At 42.4% G+C, this 20,344-nt stretch overlaps 1 protein-coding gene across 4 annotated transcripts in view; it reads right to left on the bottom strand.

Moving 5' to 3' along the window:
• TRPC3 (transient receptor potential cation channel subfamily C member 3) overlaps window positions 1–19,726 on the bottom strand; it is a 71,453-nt gene extending 51,727 nt beyond the window's left edge. For 2 of the 4 annotated variants that reach the window (XM_043487254.1, XM_043487276.1), the window contains exon 1: window positions 19,168–19,725. In XM_043487254.1, the coding sequence (XP_043343189.1) occupies window positions 19,168–19,385 (218 nt within the window). In that variant the 5' untranslated portion in view covers window positions 19,386–19,725. Of the gene's footprint in view, window positions 1–17,925; window positions 18,082–19,167 lie in introns of those variants that run through there. The other 2 variants (XM_043487265.1, XM_043487282.1) reach the window with 2 other exon arrangements.
• Between the last annotated feature and the right edge of the window lie 618 nt (window positions 19,727–20,344).

Here is a 20,344-nt window from a genome sequence, read left to right as displayed (position 1 = left end):
AGAGATTTCCCAGATAGAGACCAAGGAAATGTGGCCAGGCAAACCTACAGAAGTAAGGAAACCAAAGATGTTCCTGGACAAGCTTGTAAACTTGTCCAAGGGCAGGGGGGTGCTGTGACTGACCCCTCATTCTAACTGCTCAACTAGTATCAGGTGGTTAACTTTAGAAAACTAAATACATACACAGTCATACACACACACACACACATATGTACCCACACACATACCTGTTCGTGGGAGTTTCTAGAAAGCAATACAAGAAGCCTTTCATTGTATTTATACCTGGGGCTCTGGGGAGTAGAACTAAGGAGCCACAGGGGAAGGGAGAGTTTACTTTAAACTTATACCCTTTTATACATTTTGAATAGTTTTAACCATAGTTGAATATTTTTATTAAAAATAAAATTTATGCTTAAATTAAAAAAATCTTCATCCCTTAGTTGACAAAATTTTTAAAAATATAAGTACATACCAGCAATCATTATATTATAATGCTTCTGAAGCTAAATAAACGCCATATGTTTTTGTTGTTCAGTCCCTAAGTCGACAGTGTCTGACTCTGCGACCCCATGGGCTGCAGCACACCAGGCTCCTCTGTCCATGGGATTTCTCAGGCAAGAATACTGGAGTGGGTTGACATTTCCTTCTCCAGGGGATCTTCCTGACCTAGGGATCGAACCCACATCTCCTGCATTGGCAGGTGGGCTCTTTACCACTGAGCCACAAGGACAGCCCAAATGCCATATGTTTGACCATTATTAGTAGGTGTGATGTGTAAGAATAATGGAGTGAGGTGTGTAAACTATGTGGTGTGTGTGGGAAACCAGGAGGTTCAAGGCTGGGTTGAGGAGGCCTGTGTTTGTGTGTGGTTTTTGTGCTGTGTGTATGTGCCTTTCTATAATGATAATTTTCACATGGACAAGAACTGGAAAATAGCATTCACTGAACTGCATAGAGGAGACATTTGTTTCAAAACCAAACTCTATGACAAGGGGTTTTTTTTTTAAATCTTAAAAACATTGTCACTGTAAAAAGTTGACATACTCACTTATTACATTAGTGGTACTGACTTCATTAGATCAACATTTTACTATTAAACTGGCACTCTTCAAATGGCTAGAATTTCTATCTTGTATAAATGATGAATTTTGTGCTTACTATTGATAATATATTGACATTATTCATGACTACAGAATATATATGCAGAATGTGTTAAGTCTGTGGAATTCCAATCTATCCCAGATGGGTTATCTTTGGGGAAATAAACTCATTATTAAAGTGTCACATCTGAATAGAATGGGGTTTTTTACCTGATGATTGCTACCCACAAAGATAATCACTCATAAAACCCTACCTTTTCTCCCCAAAGACAGTGATCTGAAAATACCAGAAAATGACTCTTTCAAAATTTTTTTCTTTGCATTTCTTAGTAAAGTTTTTTTTCTTAGTATCTCTTCTTCTTTTGGAACCTATACCTCCGTTTTTGCATTTAAGCCAAAATGTGGGGTTTTAATACTATACAACACAAGTCACATGAGTCATTTTGATTTCGTCTTTAAAAGATTCTAACACTGAGTTAAGTGTGAAGTAAGATTTTTCAGCTGGAACAAATTATACTGCTCTTTCAAAATAAAAGTACTGTGAATGCTACTTGTTTTCATTTGTGAATCCACATAAGAAGTGTCTTTTTTTTAAACCTTTCCTTACAGTATTAAGATATGCTTCATTAATCCAGACTGATAAAATGGTATGAGTCACAATCAATTCCCCCATAATGCATAAACGTGGCCCAAATCTCAGATGGTCTTGACAGAGCATCTCCTCCAGGATGAGAAGTAAAGAAGGGGTAAGGGTGAATGGGAGAGGATGTCTAACTTTAGTAGTGCTAACAATAAAATCATTTTGCCAGACATGTTTTTACCTTTAAATCCCCATGCAATGGATCGACTCATCTAGCACTGCAAGGGTAAATCGGATAGGGCCTTCCTTCTGGTAAGAGCACTGGAGAACCACTGACCTAAATCAATTGCCCTACAAGCACCAGCTCCTTCATAGCTGATACAGATGGCAGGTAACATTAGATTACTCTGGACTGAACTGTGTGCCCCCACATATCCGTATGTTGAAGCTGTAACCCCCAATGCAGGCTTCCCGGTGGCTCAATGTCTGAACCTGCCTGCCAACGCAGGAGATGCAGATTTGATTCCTGAGTTGAGAAGATCCCCTGGAGAAGGAAATGTCAACCCACTCCAGTGTTCTTGCCCGGGAAATCCCATGGACAGAGGAGCCTGGCAGGCTACAGTCCATGGGGTTGCAAAGAGTTGGACACAACTTAGCAACTAAACAACAAAACCCCCAATATGGTATCTGGAGATTAGGTCTTTGGGAGGTGATTAGGGTTAGATAAGGCTATGAACATAGAACCCTCATGGTGGAATCAGCACCCTAAGGAAATAGAGAGTTTGCTTCTGGCTTCACCCTCTCCTTGTGAGGACACAGTGAGATGGCAGCCATCTGTAAGAACCTGACCATACTGGTACCATGATCTCAGACTTCTGGCTTCCAGCACTGTGAGAAAATACGTTTGTGTTGTTTAAGCCACCCAGGCTGTGGTACTTAGTTATGACAGCCTAAGCTGAGTAAGACACTGACCATGCATCCTAAGGCAAAAAGATTTTTTTTCATGGTTTATGAAACAAACTTTGGGTTCTTAGTAATTGTCCAAACACTCAAGCAGATAAAAAGTTCTTCCTAAGGAATATTTTTCCACACCCAAAGGCAATCTTTTGCCCCATTCTATTCAGCGGCAAAACAAGCAACACTCAGTTTTCATAACTTTGTCATCCACTCCCCTGATTTATAATGGTGGGACGGGAAGCCCACCTGCCTAAGATTACTTGGAGTACCTATTAAAATTCAGATTTCTGGATCCCATTCAAGATGAACTAAATCAGAATCTCTCAGGGCTGGGGCCCTGCAATATGGGGGGAGGTTGGAATATGTATATTAAATGAGCATCCTTTGCGATTCCTATACACACTGAAGGTTGGAAACTTCCAGTATAAAAACAACAGAGCTATCCTGGATCAGTGACCCCAGACGAGGAGGCCTGTAAACACTTGTCACACTAGTCCCACTAAAAGCCAAGTTGGAATAACATGTTTGAGCAGTGCCAGGTAAGGGACAATATTTGCCTTACGTTCATGTAGATTCTCTGTCCTTTATTACCACTTAAAACCTGCTCTTCCTGTACCAGATCCTTCCTTCCAGTTCTCATTGCCAACATTAGCCTCTAGATCTTAAGCGCATCATGGATGGTTAATTACAACAGCTTTCCAGCAGAGATGGCATGAGAGAAGGCGACTAAACCTTACTGAGTATCTGGTGTATGTGCATGCTTTTCATGCACTATCATCTTTACTTCTCCGAACATTGCTATGAAGCAGGTATTATTTTTCCCTGTTTCATAAATAAGAAAACTTATTAAAGAGTTCAAAAGAAATTGGGTTCAAAAGAAATTGGCCAAGGTAATACAGAGAGTAAATCAAAGACTGGGATCCAACCTAGGGCTGTCTGACTCCTGTTCTCTCTCTCCTGCTGCTTCTGATTGCCTCTTTGTACCCCACAGGCACCCCCAGCAGCTGGTGCTGCTTCAGTTCTGCTTTTACCATCACACTTCTCTTAAAAACAAAACATAAAAACAAACGAGGTCCTCCACCTGGTTTTTCCAGGATGTTGACAGCCTGCCCCACTCTCCCTAACCGACCTTCTTTTCCTTGCTCCTCAGATTCATTCTTCACTGTCCTACAAACACATTACATTGCTTATTTCTGTACTATCAAGGGTAGTAAGCATATTATTCTGCTTATTTTGGTTCTATCAATGGTATTCCTATACCATCAAGGATATTTTTTGAAAAATTAGCAAGGAGCTTTTCTCTTTTGCAAGATCTTTTTAAAGATCTTGGCCCTGGTTAACTTGGGACATCTTGCTTCAGCCTTGGAGGTAAAAGGTGGAGAATGGAGTTGGGTGGATTTAGGGGAAAATAAGATAAACTTTAGAGGAGGAGTGCACATAGAGGGAGTAAGGTTATGTTTAAGTCTTGGGGGTTTTTTGCAAGAAAAATGGGATTTTGCAAGCAGAATCTGGGAAAGGGGAAATTGTCTTGAGCAAGGATTTGCTTAGTTCCTTTAAGTCTCTAATGAATTCTGACAGAACCTGATCCCTGACTGCTCTCATCATGTAGACAGGGTAGATCTCCCACTTTTAACAGTAAAGCCACGATGCTTACTCTCCTGGGAGAGAAAGAAATAACAGAAAGGAAGTCAGAGCCAAGGTGTGGATCCAATTAGTGAGGAACCCCTGAGGGTGGGGGGGATTCTTGACCCGCTGGTTTGATCTGGAGATCAGAACAGTCCTGCCTGGTTACGCAGGGCATGGTTTGGGCTTTCTCGAGCCACCCTCAGCTCCCATGTAGTGTGGACGCTGCACTGACAGCCAGGGAGCCTGCACCAAGACTAGAGATGACCGCTGGTACTGTGAGACGATGTTGCAGCGGTTATGAGAGCTCTGTAGCCCCAGGAGCTGAGCTGAAACCACACACGCCAGAGGGCACATCCGGGTGGCAAAGGCAAGTCAGCCAAGATCAAGTCACTGCCACTGATAAAGCAGCACCCGAACAGATAATGAACAATGCCTAGAGACCAAGAGTCAGAGAATCCCACCCTTTCGCCCCTCCAAGGGACACATAAACTCCCCTTCCCCAAAGGCCAGATGCTACTGAGAAGAGCAGGGGAAGGAGCAGCTTTCCAAGAACATGAGCAAAGGCTTCTCCGGTAGCTCAGGAGGTAAAGCATTCTACCAAGAACATGAGCAATCTTACCCAAGTAAACAAACTTATAGAATCAAACTAAGATGAATGAAACTGGCCTCACAGCATCTCTCCTGAGTGCCCTGAAGCAGGGATGGTCATGCGGACCAGAAAGAGACCGCAAGGAGACCGCAGGGAGGAATCCATAAGCAAAGGTCCCTTAGACACCAGCTCACGGCCCAGGAAGACACTGTCCTAGTTGACTACATCCCTGTGATAATGTAGGGCATGCCCTCCCTTCTTATTAACTTACATAATTGCTTAATTAACTGCTTAATTTACTGATTGTTTCATTCACTTGTTGAATGAGAATACGTGTCTGTTAGCAAGCAAAAAACAAAACAGAGTTTGAAAAACTAATTTAACCCATAGATTGAACATCCGGTCACCTTCTTTCTCCCCTTGTCAGCAGGTGGGACGCTCAGGGGAAAGGCCTGTTCTGCGGGCTACATGTCACTACATGCCCATCCAAGTCATTCAGCTGCCTTGTTCCTGCTACACTTGCCTCTGGGGTGTTCCTTTTGTTTCCATCCTGGGCATACTCTTATTTTGGCCCTTCATCAATTCAAATCCCTCCTACCTTCTGTGGTCCAGCTTGCATCACACCTCTGAAAACAGAGGGTAAAACTTCACAGGATTAATAACTAGAAGACCTGCAATCTTCTGTTCACTCTGGAACCTTTCTGAAACTATTCTGGACCATTTCAGTCTGACCTTTTGTATTACTGCTAATCTGCCCATAAACCTATACTTCCCCCCCACCACTCCTTGATTTTGTCTCCTGTGATATTCATGTCCCCTAAGTTTGATTGAGAATAAATGCCCTATACTTCCTAATTTTTCACACTTCTTAGCCACCTCCATAGTGCCTGATATAGCGCATTATATGTTCAAAAATACTTGTCAGCTGATGCTAATTCTACAGATAAAGTGACTTACTCAGAACATTAGCTTCCTTAAGGTCGCTGAAAGAAAGAGAAGTGAGAGTTCAGAGGCTCCCTCAGTAGTGTTTCTCTACTTTACCATGCTGTCTCTAGGGAACAAGAAAAATGAATAACAAGTTGCAAATCAAAATAACACTATTAATGCATGTTTAAGAACTTCCCCGGTGGTCCAATGGTTAAGACTTTGCCTTCCAAAGCAAGGGGTGTGGGTTTGATCTCTGGTCATGGAGTTAAGATCCCACGTGCCTTGTGGCCTAACCCTCTGCACCCCCCAAACCCATAAAAACCAGAAACAATAATGTAACAAATTCAATAAAGATTTTAAAAACGGTCTGCTGCTGCTGCTGCTAAGTCGCTTCAGTCATGTCCGACTCTGTGCGACCCCATAGACGGCAGCCCACCAAGGCTCCCCTATCCCTGGGATTCTCCAGGCAAGAACACTGGAGTGGGTTGCCATTTCCTTCTCCAATGCATGAAAGTGAAGAGTGAAAGTGAAGTCGCTCAGTCATGTCCGACTCTTAGCCACCCCATGGACTGCAGCCTACCAGGCTCCTCTGTCCATGGGATTTTCCAAGGCATGAGTACTGGAGTGGGGTGTCATTGCCTTCTCTACATCCCCCCCAAAAAAATTCTTAGAAAAATATGTGTTTAGCTTGTGTGCTGGAAAACTTTGGTTCTATGAAAACAGTTTCTAAAATGGCTCTTTGGATTGAATCACAAATTCTTTAGCACTCAGCAACAAATGAACACTAGTAAAGAAGTCACCTCAAATCTTTTATTTAAATGATGTTAAGAATTAACCAGCTACTCAATCCATCTAGCAAAGTAAACCCCATCACCAGTGTGAGCTAAAGCAGTAAGAATAACAGTCAAATTGCTTTAACTATTTCGTTCACCACACTAAAGAAGCAGAAGGTGCCCACCGGCTAGGTTCCAGTCTGTCCTTCTGTGAAGGGCAAAAAAAAAATAGTAGAAGGAGCCTTGGAAGATAAGTAGTGAGAAGAGCACAGAGGAGGGGGGACAGGTGTTAGAGAGCAACCACCATGGTAGTTCTCGTATTGGGGATGGTGATAATTGGAAGTAGTAATGAAGGTGGGAAGCAGCAGGCACTAATGACAAGACAGTCAGAGATGAAAAGTTAAAATTATAGACACACCGCACAGTCCCCCTGGCACACGCCACCTGTCGGTCAATGCAACTGCCCCTGGAGACACCGGAGAGCTACACTCTGTGCCTACACGTGAGTGTGTCTGGAAAAAGGAAAGGGCATCTGACAGCCTCGATAATGTCATCAAAAACAAAACGTTTGGAAAATCTCTTACTCTGTGTATTGAGGAGGCGAAGAAGTAGAGTGGGGGGGACGCTCTGAACTTGAGAAGCCCCAAGAGCACCAGCGTGCAAGGCTGGAGGGAAGGGGCCCACTCGGCTCGAGCGTCTCGTGCAGGGGACAGCGCTGCGGCTGCTGCCGGGTCCCACACCGCCTCCTCCTCAGCCTGCATCTACCGCCACCAAGGGCGCTCAACAGCACGTCGTCCCGGAAGCAGGATGAGGCACTCCATTTCAGAAATAGGAAAGCATCACTTCCAAGTCTAAGGGTTCCCACCCCAGAAAACAGTTAACATGTGGAGATTCCAGCACTTACAGGTCGGGAGAGATATTTGAGTCTCCACTGTAATTAATCCCTGAGAGTTTCTGTTGGCCAGTGTTATCTTCAGAATTCTCCATGTATCATTTTAATAAATCTATTAGACATCTGCTAATTTTGGTACATGTCCTAGGGACTAAGTCGGAGACAAGAAGCTTTGTTGGAGGGAAGCTCCCATCTCTGCTCTTCATCACTTTCTCTGTCCTCTCAGGAAAGCTCCCTGTCCTCTCAAGGGTCACTGACGCTTGAGCAGCTGAGACCAGAAAAGCAAAAAACCATTTAAGAATGTGTTGTTCCCTCCAATGGTCCGCTGGGAGCAGAGGTAAGGACCCCTAACCACTGCCTACAAGAGTTCTTGGTGATTCTTCTTAAACATATGTGCCCCCCAAAACATTCAAGTAAATGCCTTCTAGAAAGTAGATGTTTCTGTTTCCAGGAACCACATTTTGTGTGTAACTCCACTGAACTGACTATTGAGTTGCTTTATGATTGTTTGCTTTCATGCCAGTCTCCTCAACAATAACTGTAACATGTTAATGCTTCAGCAGAAAAACCTGTATTTCTGTAGGCCTGGCTGTTAGTACGTGACTAATGAATATCTATCTGTTGGAGACGTAGATATATGTGTGCTTAAATCAGTATTTAAGACTGAAGGCTTTGAAAGCGGACACTCTTCAGATTAAAGAATACCCTTCACATGAAATAATGTGTGGAAGCAGTGGTGGAGGGGAATTTGGAGTAATTCTTCTATAAAAAAGAACACTGCGAAAACTTTAACATAAACTAATTCTCAGGAATTAAAGTAACATAAACAATCATTCTTCTTTAAAAGCAGATTTCTGCTTAATCGCACTTAATTCTTAATTACACTGCAAAAAGTAACTGATGAATCTTATAGCTCTTGATTTCAATCTTACATAAAGTTGTTTTGTCAGGATAATCTGAGGGCAAACAGAGGATACATCTTAGAATTAGTGAGCTCTTATAGTTAATAATTAAGCTTATCTTCAAAACCAAACTCATTCATAAAACTCAATATTTTCGAAGACAAATTTTTATTATTTCAGGAAGACCAGTGACAATGAAATTAGACGTGAAATACAAATTCAGTCTATAACTGAACAAGAATTGAGACAATAATGAACTCAATAATAAAATAAAAAACCTCTACTGACCCAAGGGAAGTTCATATTTGTCTATTTATATCAGTCACTATCAATTATATATATATAAACCTCTAATGTTATTAAAAGCAAAAAGATCTTGTTTTCTACCATTATCATCCATATCCGAAGTCAAAAGTCTGAGGTTTTTAGATTTTTGCTCCCATCTCATCACCCTGAGATCTAGTTTTCAACAGAAAATCCATATACATCAGTCCTATTTGACAAAATGTATACAGAAATGCAAAACTGGTGTAAAATATTTAGTACTGTCATGCTCTTTCCTTCACAGGTCATGTACCTGTGGACATTTAATTCTCATTTTTTAAAAAAGGTTTATTCTAGGACTAAATTCATACTGTCACCAATTATTTGAATAGTGCAAAGAAAAGGGAGTTTTCTTTTGAACAGGGACTTTTTTTGACTAGATAAGTGTAGACAAATATCCCCAACCTAGATGCTAAATTTAAAAAAAAAATGCTATAACAATCCTAATTAATCTCATAAAGTCACTTCTGAGCCCCTTATACGTAAGTGTTAAGTCGGCAGCCCTAGTTCCCAACTCCGGACCTTTTGTCTGGGGCCAGATTCCTCTTTGTACACCCTCCATAGGCCATTCATCTGGCTCCCCTGCCAGACTGACGCTGTGGTGTTGACTGCCTGATGAGGGCAACCTCACCCGTGAGCCAGGAAGTTGAAAGCATTCCTTCCTATGGAGAGCAGAGAGCTCTGCAAAAGCAGTTTTCCTCCCATTACATTTCCTGTGAAGTTTTACAAGGAGAAAACATGAATAGACAGACATCTGCTACCCTAGCACAGTAATGAAAAACTCCTGAAGTTCTAACCTAGTCTTCAGATGATGTCCAGGATCCTTTCACCTCCTAGATGTTAAGAAAAGAGAACCCTATCAGTGACATTTGGCAGGGGTCAACTGTTCCTTGAGACATTCTTATCTCCTCTCTCTCTGCCCCGTTCTAAATTCTCCTGCTGAGCTTACAAACTTTCTCCAGTTGGTCTGCCATCAGTAGTCAAATTGAAATGATGAATTAATTGAATCTCATAAATGAGTTAATACTTAATTTTCTGGGCTGCTCCTCCTAGGAGTAAATGCCTCTCAAATTTCTCTGAGGAAGACAGAAATGCTTAACCCAAGCCCACAGTGTAAACAAAACAGCGAAGGGAACTGGAGATTTCAGAAGGCCTGGGACTGCCGTGAATTCAATGTTGACCTCCAGTTTCAGTTTTTCAACTTGTTTAAGAAGATACCCGACTAGATGAAGTCCTTTTCGACTCAGACATTCTTTTCTTCTTCAAAACACTGTACATCAGTTAAATTTGGGGAGTGTGGTTCTAAGGTGATTTCAGGTGGGGCACTTCAGATGACTGACAGATCACACTATAAAGATTACTGTTAAAAAAAAAAAAAAAAGATTACTGTTTACTCCATTAGTCTAACAAGATCAGTCATAATTAGTCTTAAAAATTAATTAATCTTCCTTCTTCAATCTTGGACCTGTTAATAATTCTGTCTTCACTTAGGCTTAAAATGAATACCTAAAACACAACGGTAGGGATGTTTGCTTTCAAGATGATGGAAAAAAAAAAAAAAAAAAGAATAAAAAAAAAAAAAAAGATGATGGAATAAAGGCCTTCTTCACCCCTTCACCTCTTGAAAATTACCCCCCCTAAACAACACAGAGAACAAAAAACACAAATTTCATCTTCCATGAAATCAGAAGTACTACAATATATGAAAAAGAGATAAGTCGGAAAAATGGTGAGTGATTTGACAGAGAGAAGGAAGGTGCAACCAGAGTGCTTGTAACAAAAAGCAAGCCGGTCCAGTCAATACCAGAAAAGACTAGGAAATTAAAGGTAAAAGAAATCCCACAAGAGACAAGGCAGGAGCCTAAAATGGAGGAATGAGCTAAAATTTTGTGTAAGCGGTGTGTAGTAACCCTCCCCCTAGATCGCTGACCTCCAACTGATATGATCAAGTGACAATCCTCCCACATCCCTATAAGAAATATAAGATACCAAATCTCTGGAGAAATAGTAGCAGAGATTCTCTAAATGTGGAGATACCAGGCCCAGGGGAGGCTAGGAACCTAAGAACAGGGAGGGAGATCCCCGGCCAGTTCTAGAATATTAACAGCCAGGTTTATTATCTCCCAATCCTTTTTCCCTTGAAAAATTAAAAAAAAAGAAATATTTCATCTCTGAAATAAGACAGAAAGCTATAACAAAGAAATACTCATTAGACAAAAAGAGCTCTTAGAGATTAAAAATATAATAGATAAAATGGGGAAAAAAACTCAGTGAAAGTTGGGAAATATAGTCAAGGAAATATCTCAGAAAGAACAGAAAAGACAATTGCTAGAAAAAATCGTAGAAGAGATACAAAAACTAGGGGATCAGTCCAGGAGATCCAAAATCCAAATAACAGAAATTCCAGAAAGAAGGAAGAAATATGAAAATAGTGCATAGGAATAATAAAAGGAATAATACAAGAAAACCTCTCCAAACTGAAGGGCATAATATCCAAATACTGAAAGGGTTTATCAATGAAGCATTCACTGAATTAAAAAAGACTCATATCAAGGCATCATTTAGACATTTCAGAACAACACTAACGAATAGCTCAATCTAAAAGCTTCCTGAAGAATAAAAAAAGAATTAAAAATGACAAACCAAGTCAGAGGGTTTTAGAAGGGATGTCTCCAGAAAAAACACACAGAAACTAAAGGATTTCGCTGAAAAGGAAAGAACAAGATAGACAAAATATGCCAAGAAAGACAACTAATTATAAAAGAAAAGAAATGCAATTATACTATACTACTTGACTCTGCAGTGAATAATAATTACATGATCATCATAATGAATTATTAACCACAGATTGTGATAAATCATGTGATGGGAGGATGGGGGAGAATAAAAGTTATAAGTGAGTGAAATGTTCACCTGAGAACAATGATGCTATCTAAAACACATGAATACAAGCATGCGATCCTTGAAGGAGTTTTAAGTGTAATGAAATGGAGGGGACAGGAAGAAAAAAGGAAAAAAAAACAGGGAATTGTCACGGGCTTGCTGTTGATATTATAAGCCTTTTTTTTTTTTTAGGCATTAAGTTTTAAAACTGTATTCATGCATTACTTTGATATTATACAAAAGTAATTTTGGACTTCCCAGGTGGCGCTAGTGGAGATACAAGAGAGGGGAGTTTGATCCCTGGGTCAGGAAGATACCCTGGAGAAGGAAATGGCAACCACTCCAGTTTTTTTGCCTGCAGAATCCCATGGACAGAGGAGCCTGGCTGGCAGTCCATAGGGTCGCAAAGAGTCTGACACGTCTGAAGTGAAGTAAGCAAGCAAGAAAAAATAATTTACAACAAACCAGCAAAATGACTCTGTATTATATATAGTGAAATTACTGCTCTATGGGACAAACTAAAAATACAACTCAAAATTTCAGATTATTAAAGGTCTCAAGTCTAACATTCATTGGAAGGACTACTGCTTGAAGCTGAAGCTCCAATACTTAGGCTACCTGATGCAAGGAGCCAACTCCCCGGAAAAGACGCTGATGCTGGGAAAGATTAAAGGCAGGAGATGGGGACCACAGAGAATCTGAGATGGTTGGATGGCATCACTGACTCAATGGACATGAGTTTGAGCAAGCTCCAGGAGATGGTGAAGGACAGGGAAGCCTGGCGTGCTGCAGCCCATGGGGTCACAAAGAGTCGGACACGACTAAGCGACTGAACAAATCTAATGCCGTGCTGTGCTATTCTTGACAATTATAACTAAAGAGAAACCTGGCTCTTCCTTAACAATGCTAGTCTGACTTTAGTCCTTAAAGTCCAAATTCCTCTGGAATTCCTCTGGAGATTCTCCAGTGACAGCCAAGCTAAGCCTAGGTTGAAAGACTGTCATGGGCCAGCACCACAGAAACTAACATTCAAGTAAATAATCTGAGTTACAAGGCATTGTGTGATCATCTTCAGATTTTCTATCAAAGCTGAGCATCAGACACTCTGGTATTTTTTAAATCTTCTAATCACTCTGTAGCTTTATTTTATATAATTTTCAAAATAAAAATTGCATACATTTATGGTGTATAATAATAGGATTTGATATACATACACAGTGGACCCTTGAACAACATAGGTTTGAACTGTGCAGGTCCATTTGTACACATATTTTTTTTTAAGTATATTGGAAAACGATTTGGAGATTTGTGACAATTTGAAAAAAGAAAACTTCTGAACTCTGTAGCTTGGAAATACTGAAAAAACTAAGAAAAAGTTAGGTATGTCATGAAAGCATACGATGTATGTAAATACTAGTCTATCCCTTAAGTAGGCATAAGGTGAGTGACATTTAATTATCATATGCTTAAATAATTATATACTTTAAATATATTTAATAAAAATAATGTTAGTTTTGTTACTGCTTTATAACTCTGCTTTCAAAGAATTACATTATCATATAGTATGCCCCTGTCTCTCTCCCTTCCTCTCTTCCAGTTGGAGAAACTGCAGCAGCCTATCATCAGTTAAGTGGTTTTAAAAAAAACAAATAAAAAAAATAAATAAATAAATAAACAAATCATGTTTCCAATACTGTATCATGAAGATGTCACAGTGATATTGTATGCCATAAAATGTTTGCAATGGTTCATTCTTTAGCCAATAGGCTGAGCTACTGTGAAGCAGCTGTATCAATTACATCAGGCTACCCTAAAAGCAATCACATTGCTGCTTCTTTGTTATCAATGCAGGAATCATTACACCTGCAAATAAACATGAATTTTTTTCACATTATTTATTCATTTTTGATATCCAGTGTTAGTAATACATAGAACGTCTACAGTATTTTGTATAAGACAACACTTGTAGGTACTGATAGATGGTTAATTTTGTAAACAGACAACACAAGCATGGTGTCAATACATATAGTGCAATACTGTAAATGTAAATTTTCCTTATGCTTTTTTAAAAAAATTAATTTATTTTTAATTGAAGTATAATTGCTTTATAATTTTGCGTTTGTTTCTGCCACATAACAACATGAATCAGCCACAGATATACATATGTCCCCTTCCTCTTGAACCTTCCTCCCACCTCCAACCCCATCTCAACTCTCCAGGTTACCACAAAGCATCAGATTTGAGCTCCCTGGATCATACAGTACATTTCCACTGGCTATCTAATTTTCCACGTGGTAACGTATATGTTTCAATGCTACTCTCTCGATTCGTCCCCCCCTTCCTTCCCTGCCTGTGTCCACAAGTCTGTTCTCTATGTCTGTGTCTCCATTGCTGTCCTGCAAGGAGGTTTATCGGTACCATCTTTCTATTAATAGATTCCATATATGAGCATTAACATACAATATTAGTCTTTCTCTGATTTATTTCACTCGGCATAATAGGCTCTTTCTTGATAACATCTTCTTGCTCTAACTCATTCTCCTGAAGAATGAGTGCCTGTGTGTGCTCAGTGACTCCCTCATGTCCAACTTTGGTGACCCCGTGGACTGAAGCCCTCCAGACTCCTCTGTCCATGGAATTTGTCAGGCAAGAAATCTAGAGTGGGCTAGCCATTTCCTTCTCCAGGGGATCTTCCTGACCCAGGGATCGAACTCACATCTCCTGCATTGTCAGGCAGATTCTTTACCACTGCAGCACCTATTGAAGAATACAATTGTATAATAAAAAACATAGAAAATATGTGTATTTTGTACACATAAACAATGTCTTTGTTATCTGCCAGGCTCTGGTCAAGAGTAGACTATAGTAAGTTTCAGGGGGAGTCAAAAGTTATATGTGGATTTCAGACTGTGGCGGCAGGGGGTGGGGGTTGGTGCTCTTAACCTCTGTGTTTACTACAGGCAAAGTAATGAACATATCTAGCTCCTCACACAGTTATCTTTGGGGTGTGTATTAATGAGAAACCCTGAAATCTACCCTCTTAGCAAACAGCCAAAATACGGACACAGAGTGTCATAGACTATGAATGGAAAAAGAAACTGTGGTATATATGTATGCAATGCAGTATTATTTCACCTCAACAAAGGAGATACTGCAATTTGTGACATGGATGAATCTGGAAGACATTAGGCTAAGTGAAATAAGCCAGGCACAGGGAAAAAAAATAAAACTGCATGATCTCACTTATATGTGGAATCTTAAAAAGTCAAATACATAGAAGCAGAGAGTAGAACCATAGTTACCAAGGGCTGGAAGGTGGGAAAATTGGGGAGATGTTGGTCAAAGTGTACAAAGTTTCAGTTATGTAGGATGAATAAGCCTAGAGATCTTATGTAGAATGTGGGGACTATAGTTAATAATACTCTATAGAATACAGAAGCTCTGTTATTGATTTACTAATTAATCTTTAGAAACTGACTTGACTTCACTATGTATCAGTTTCCTCATTTGCCAAATGATAAAACCTGCTTTAAAGAGGTGTGATTCAAGTTAATTCATATAAATAACAGCATGAGGTATTACATAAATACAAATTACAGCTTTTATTATGACAAATTTTTGACAGCATGTCTTCCAAGAAAAACTAAACAGAATCTTTTCTTCTTTTTTTTTAAAGTATGTTCATTGCTGTTTTTTTGGTTTGTTTTTTTTTTTGGCCTAGCTGCTTGCGAGATCTTAGTTCTCAGACCAGGAATTTAACTAGGGCCACAGCAGCTAAAGCACTGAGTCCTAACCACTGGACCACCAGGGAATTCCCCAGAATCCTCTCTTGCAGAAGCCTTCTCTCTTCAAGATAACACTGCTGAGAAATCTAATGGTTTTGTGCATGTACGTTACAGTGTAAGGGATGAGTCTTCTTACTAAAAGTAGACTCAGAAAGTTTCTCTCTCTCTCTCTTTTTTTTTTTTTGGCCAAGCTATTCAGCTTGTTCCCCAACCAGGTACCGAACACTGGCCCTTGACAGCAAATCCTAACCACTGGGCCACTAGGTAATTCCCACCAAGTTCCTCTCTTGATTTACCAAGTGTTTGCCAACCGTGGGTCAATTCTTACCTTTTCATTTTATTTTTAAACTTTTTATTTTATATTGGCATATAGCTGATTAACAATAGCTGTGATAGTTTCAGGTGGACCACAAAGGGACTTCGCCTTACTATTCTTCCCTTTTCTTGAAATTCTTCTCTCTGGGCAGCCTCGCTTTTGTACCACCTGCTGCTTCATCTTTTTCCGTGTCTTTTGCTTGCTACTCTTTCTTTTTGCCCCTCTAAACAAAGAAATTTCTCTCAGAAAACTAACTCAGGCTTCCTTTGTTTCTCTCTTCGAACTCCTTCCTTGGGTAATATCATGAATTTACACAACTTAAAAACAATTCCCATCAGACAGCAGACTCTCAAATTCTCTCAAGCTTTAAACTTACATTCCTTTCTTCCTGTTTGACATGTATTTGAAAATTATCTGAAAAGTCAGATCATTTAGTTTCTTTTTTTTCAACAGTGACATCATGATCTTAGTCATCTACATCAAAATCACAAAGTCACCTCTGACCCTGCTTTCTCTTTAAACCCCTCATGGATAGGCAAATTTCCATAGATTCTTTCTGTGTATCCCCCCTTCCTATCTCTCCCTATTCCATCCCACCAGTCCTACACTATCACAGATCCTAATCTCAGCCTGGAAAGCCACAGTAGTTTTCTAAGGTATTTACTCACATTCTGCCAATTGCCACTTCAATCCATCCCCTTCTCAGAATGACTTGGATCAAACCTTTGCTGCTCTGAAACAATCAATGACTCCCTATTGCCTCTCCATGATATAGAAGATCCTATACATTAATGCCCCAAACTAATACATCCAGCTAAATCTCACTGCTGTCTTACACATAATCTATGTTCCAGTAAAACTTAATATTCCCTCAACATTCCCTGGACATGCCAGGCACTTTGGAATAGTGGGTGAAGTGGGGTGGGGTGCTTGAATTAACTGCCCACTCTCTTTCTGCCTCCAATCTTATTTACCTTTTCAGGCTCATAAAAGGTTTTCTTGATTTCTCCACAATCTTATGTTATCCATTTCCTCTTGGCACTTCACTCTGCAGAGCTCTCTCCTCATATGTATGTATTTATGCACTCATTCTAGTCTAATAGCATAATTATTTACGCCCAGCTTCATTTCCACCTCTCCCTTACGAGATTTTAAACTCCTTGAGTGCAGTAAAGTTGCCATACTCATCTTTGTGGCTTGCTGTACCTAGTCTGAACTTTGCACATGTAAATGTTTAAGGAATGTCTTCAGATTAAAACTCACAAGAACTGACTTCAAATGCTTTTGGAGTTCATTAAATATTTTTAAAAACTTTGAGGCTGAATTAATCATGCAAATGGTATACTACTTGTTCCTAGGTTTGCAAACAATTGGGAAAAGGGAAGTCTTGGCTTGAATCAGTGGCTACATCAAGAATTTTATCAAAGGATAATTAAAAAAAAAAAAAAAACCTCTTGCTAGTGATATAGCGGATGACACTATTCCCCCGAGTCAGTCTATTTAAAATTCCCAAATGGAATACTGGAGCATGGAGCAGTGAAATGAGCAAAAGGGTTATGTCAAGGAATCTTTTTGGTAAAAGCAGGATTCTACCCTCAGCATCCCTCTGACTGTTAAATTCGGCTGTTCTATTCTGCCTACTGAAAATGACCCTGGGTCTTTGATAGACTGGGTATCCTCCAATTTCATCCTGGGGCTGTGTTCACTGTCTGAGCTATTAAACTGTGGCCATATTCCACTCAAAGTTGGAATAAACAGCTAATCTCTGCTACAAATATCCAGTTAGTCTCTGCTATTACCACGTGACAGGCCTGGAAAAAAACATGAAGTGCTTGCGGCTCTACCTTTAGAAGCAACGTTTATTAATGGTATCTCCTTCACATGACAGTCTTTTCAGCCGCTTTACAAAGTAAATATACGACAACATTTACCTGTTGAGTTATGTAAAGTCAGCAGATAGCCAGGAAAGATGTTCTATTACCAGTTAGACAGCAAGTCTACATTAGAATTTGTCCCAGCGCTTTGAGTGATTGACCTCAAGCTTCAAAAAGCAAAGAGTGTAATCTTTGCTTCGCCCTACTTTCTCAGACAAGCGCGCTCTGGTGTCCCATTTAGTGTGGATTTAAGACAAAAGAAAAAAAAATGTAAGAATCAAGAAATTGAGTTGGGTTCTAAAAACCAAACTGGCAAAAGGGAATATGGACAATGTCTTAAAACCTTAGGGGAGACGAGGAAGCGAGCTAGCCGGGGCTTTAATCTCAAAGGACCTACCTTCCGTCCATTCCCTGGGCCATTTCCACTCCAGGTAATCTTCAGCAATAACTAAGCCACGTTGGGATGCGTCGTTCATTTAAAATCAGAAGCCTTTCCCAGCCACTGAGTTCTCTTTTTAATTAGGCCGGTCCAGCCGAGCTAGGAGCGGACCCAGACCTGCTCAGCCTTGCACTATCCTGCCGGGTCGAGGTCGCCGCAGAAGCTTCACACCCTAGCTCTGTGCAGCTCGCGGGCAGCAGGGGGCGCTGCGGAACCTCCGTCCCTTCCCGGGAGAACCCCCTTCCCCGGCCCAAGCGGTTAGCGCCGCCCGCAAAGACCGGCCCCAAGGTCTCTACCTATCTGTGCGTTCTTCCTAAAAAGACAGTAACCCCGCGACACGTCCAAGGTACGTGACAAAAGAAAGAGAGCATGCACCCTATAAAACTAACTACTTTCTTCTTCATCCTCTCTGCGTCTCAGAGAGGCTGTTTCCAAGATTTGGAAATGAAGAAAAGTTGTTCTTACTCACTCATTAAAGCGCGGACCTCTACCTTCCTTTAAAAAAAAGGAACAGCTACTGACCCTAAGCCGCCAGGGAACGCCAACCAAGTAGATCTACGGCGGTTCCCGCGGCGGCCCGCGCTCACTCTCCCGGGGGAGACCCACTGGGCTTCGGCTCCAGGTTAGCCCCAGCTGTGAATGGACGGTCGGGGAAAGCCGCGCCCGGACAGACAGACCTTCCACCCACACACCGTCCGCTCCTTTCTCCCCACTCCCGACGGCCAGGAGCGTCGGAAGGGACTCAGGTTCCCGGGGTGGCTCCACGCTGAACGCCGGGGCCTAAGCACACCGTCCCCTTCTCTGACCTCCCGGGGGCAGTTCGGGGACCCCAGGGAACACTTTCCGCGAGGCCCCCAGACCACCGGCGGCGATGCGCGCATCCTCGGTTGTAGGAGAGCGGGCGTCTGCTTACTGGGCAGCGTGTCTGGCGCCCGTTGTTTCCGTCCGCGGGGCTGGTCCGTGCGCTCCAGCCGGGACCGAGACCCCGGCCACGCCTTCGGGCGTCTCCGGAGTCCCTCCACAGAGCAGGACCCAGAGGGGCGAGACCCCGGCCTAGGTCTACCGCCCACCCGAGTTGCCCCGAATAGGACTGCCACGGAGGGTGGACTTTGGGGGTCCGGGGCACAGCGCGGGGCGGCCAGGGGCGCGCCTGCCCGCCCCCCGCCCGAGGCGCGGGCCGCGGGCCAGCCGGATACTCACATGTCGGGCCCCGGGGAGAAGGGCGGCGGGCAGTAGGCGCGCGGTCCCCGCTGCGGGGGCGCCGAGCGCGGCTCGAGCCCCCCGTTGACGCCCCTCCAGCCCCGCCGGCGGCGCTGCGGCTCCGCGCCTTCGTCCTCACCCTCCTGCTCCTCCTCCTCCTCCGGCGCGGGGAAGGTCACCCTCGCTTGCTCCTTGCACTTCCTGACCTTGCTGGACATCGCGCCGGCCGCGGTCCGAGCGCGGGGATGCCGGCCGCCGGCCTCGGTCTCCACCGCCGGCGAGGCGCGTTCTCCCCGCGGCGCCCTTTCCCCACCTCCAGCGGGCCCCGGGCGGCCCCGGGCGGGGAGGCAGGAAGAGAGACCCGCGCAGCCGGAGACCGAGCAGTTAGAGGCGGGAGCCAAAGCCGGGTCGCCGGCGCCCACCTTCAAACCGCGGGGGCAGCAGCCGCGCCCGTGGCCGCGAGGAGGGAGCTCTGGGCCGAGCGGGGCGCGGGTGCTGGGAAACGCTCTCCCGCCCCGCGGCGGCGGCGGCGGTGCCTCCTCCGTGCCCGTCTCCTGTCTCCGACAGCATCACTTGCTAGGACAGTACCGTGACTGAGGGCGAAGGAAGAGAGAGGGAGGGAGGGAGGGAGGGAGGGAGAGGAGTGGAAGAATCAATTCCTTATCAGACAGCGAGAACTGGAGAGGAAAGCAGACAGATCAGCAGGCAGGGCATAAAGAAATCAGAGAAACTTCCCTCCCAATCTCTCCTTTCTCTTCCAGAAGAGCCCTTTTCCCCTTAGAGATACAGGTTTCCCAAGGAAGGGGAAAAGGAAATCGTCTGGCTTGTTAATTTTCCTGCAGTTGTATTTACCCTATTCAGCTTTATATTTCTTTCAAGAGGTACATTTGTTCGTTGTGTTACTCACTCTAAAACTTAGTTGAACCTACTGAGGTTTAAGTACATTCCCCTGAGTGCCAAGAATGGTAATGTTTTAATCGTGCATAATGCTTCAGATAGATTTTTTTTAATTAATTTCCAAACATCTAACAAGATTTATATACTTTCCAAGAACTATTTTCTGGCAAATTTTAAAGTATCCTTTTTAAAACGTAAAAATTGCCTTTAAAGATTCAAGAGCAGTATTTCTTCTGGGAGAAAAAGCTTCGTGGGATTTTAGACAGAAGGAATTTTAAGG

Source organism: Cervus canadensis, chromosome 1 (genome assembly GCF_019320065.1).
Source record: "Cervus canadensis isolate Bull #8, Minnesota chromosome 1, ASM1932006v1, whole genome shotgun sequence".
Taxonomy (NCBI): domain Eukaryota; kingdom Metazoa; phylum Chordata; class Mammalia; order Artiodactyla; family Cervidae; genus Cervus; species Cervus canadensis.
This window is presented reverse-complemented; position numbering and strand designations above follow the sequence as displayed.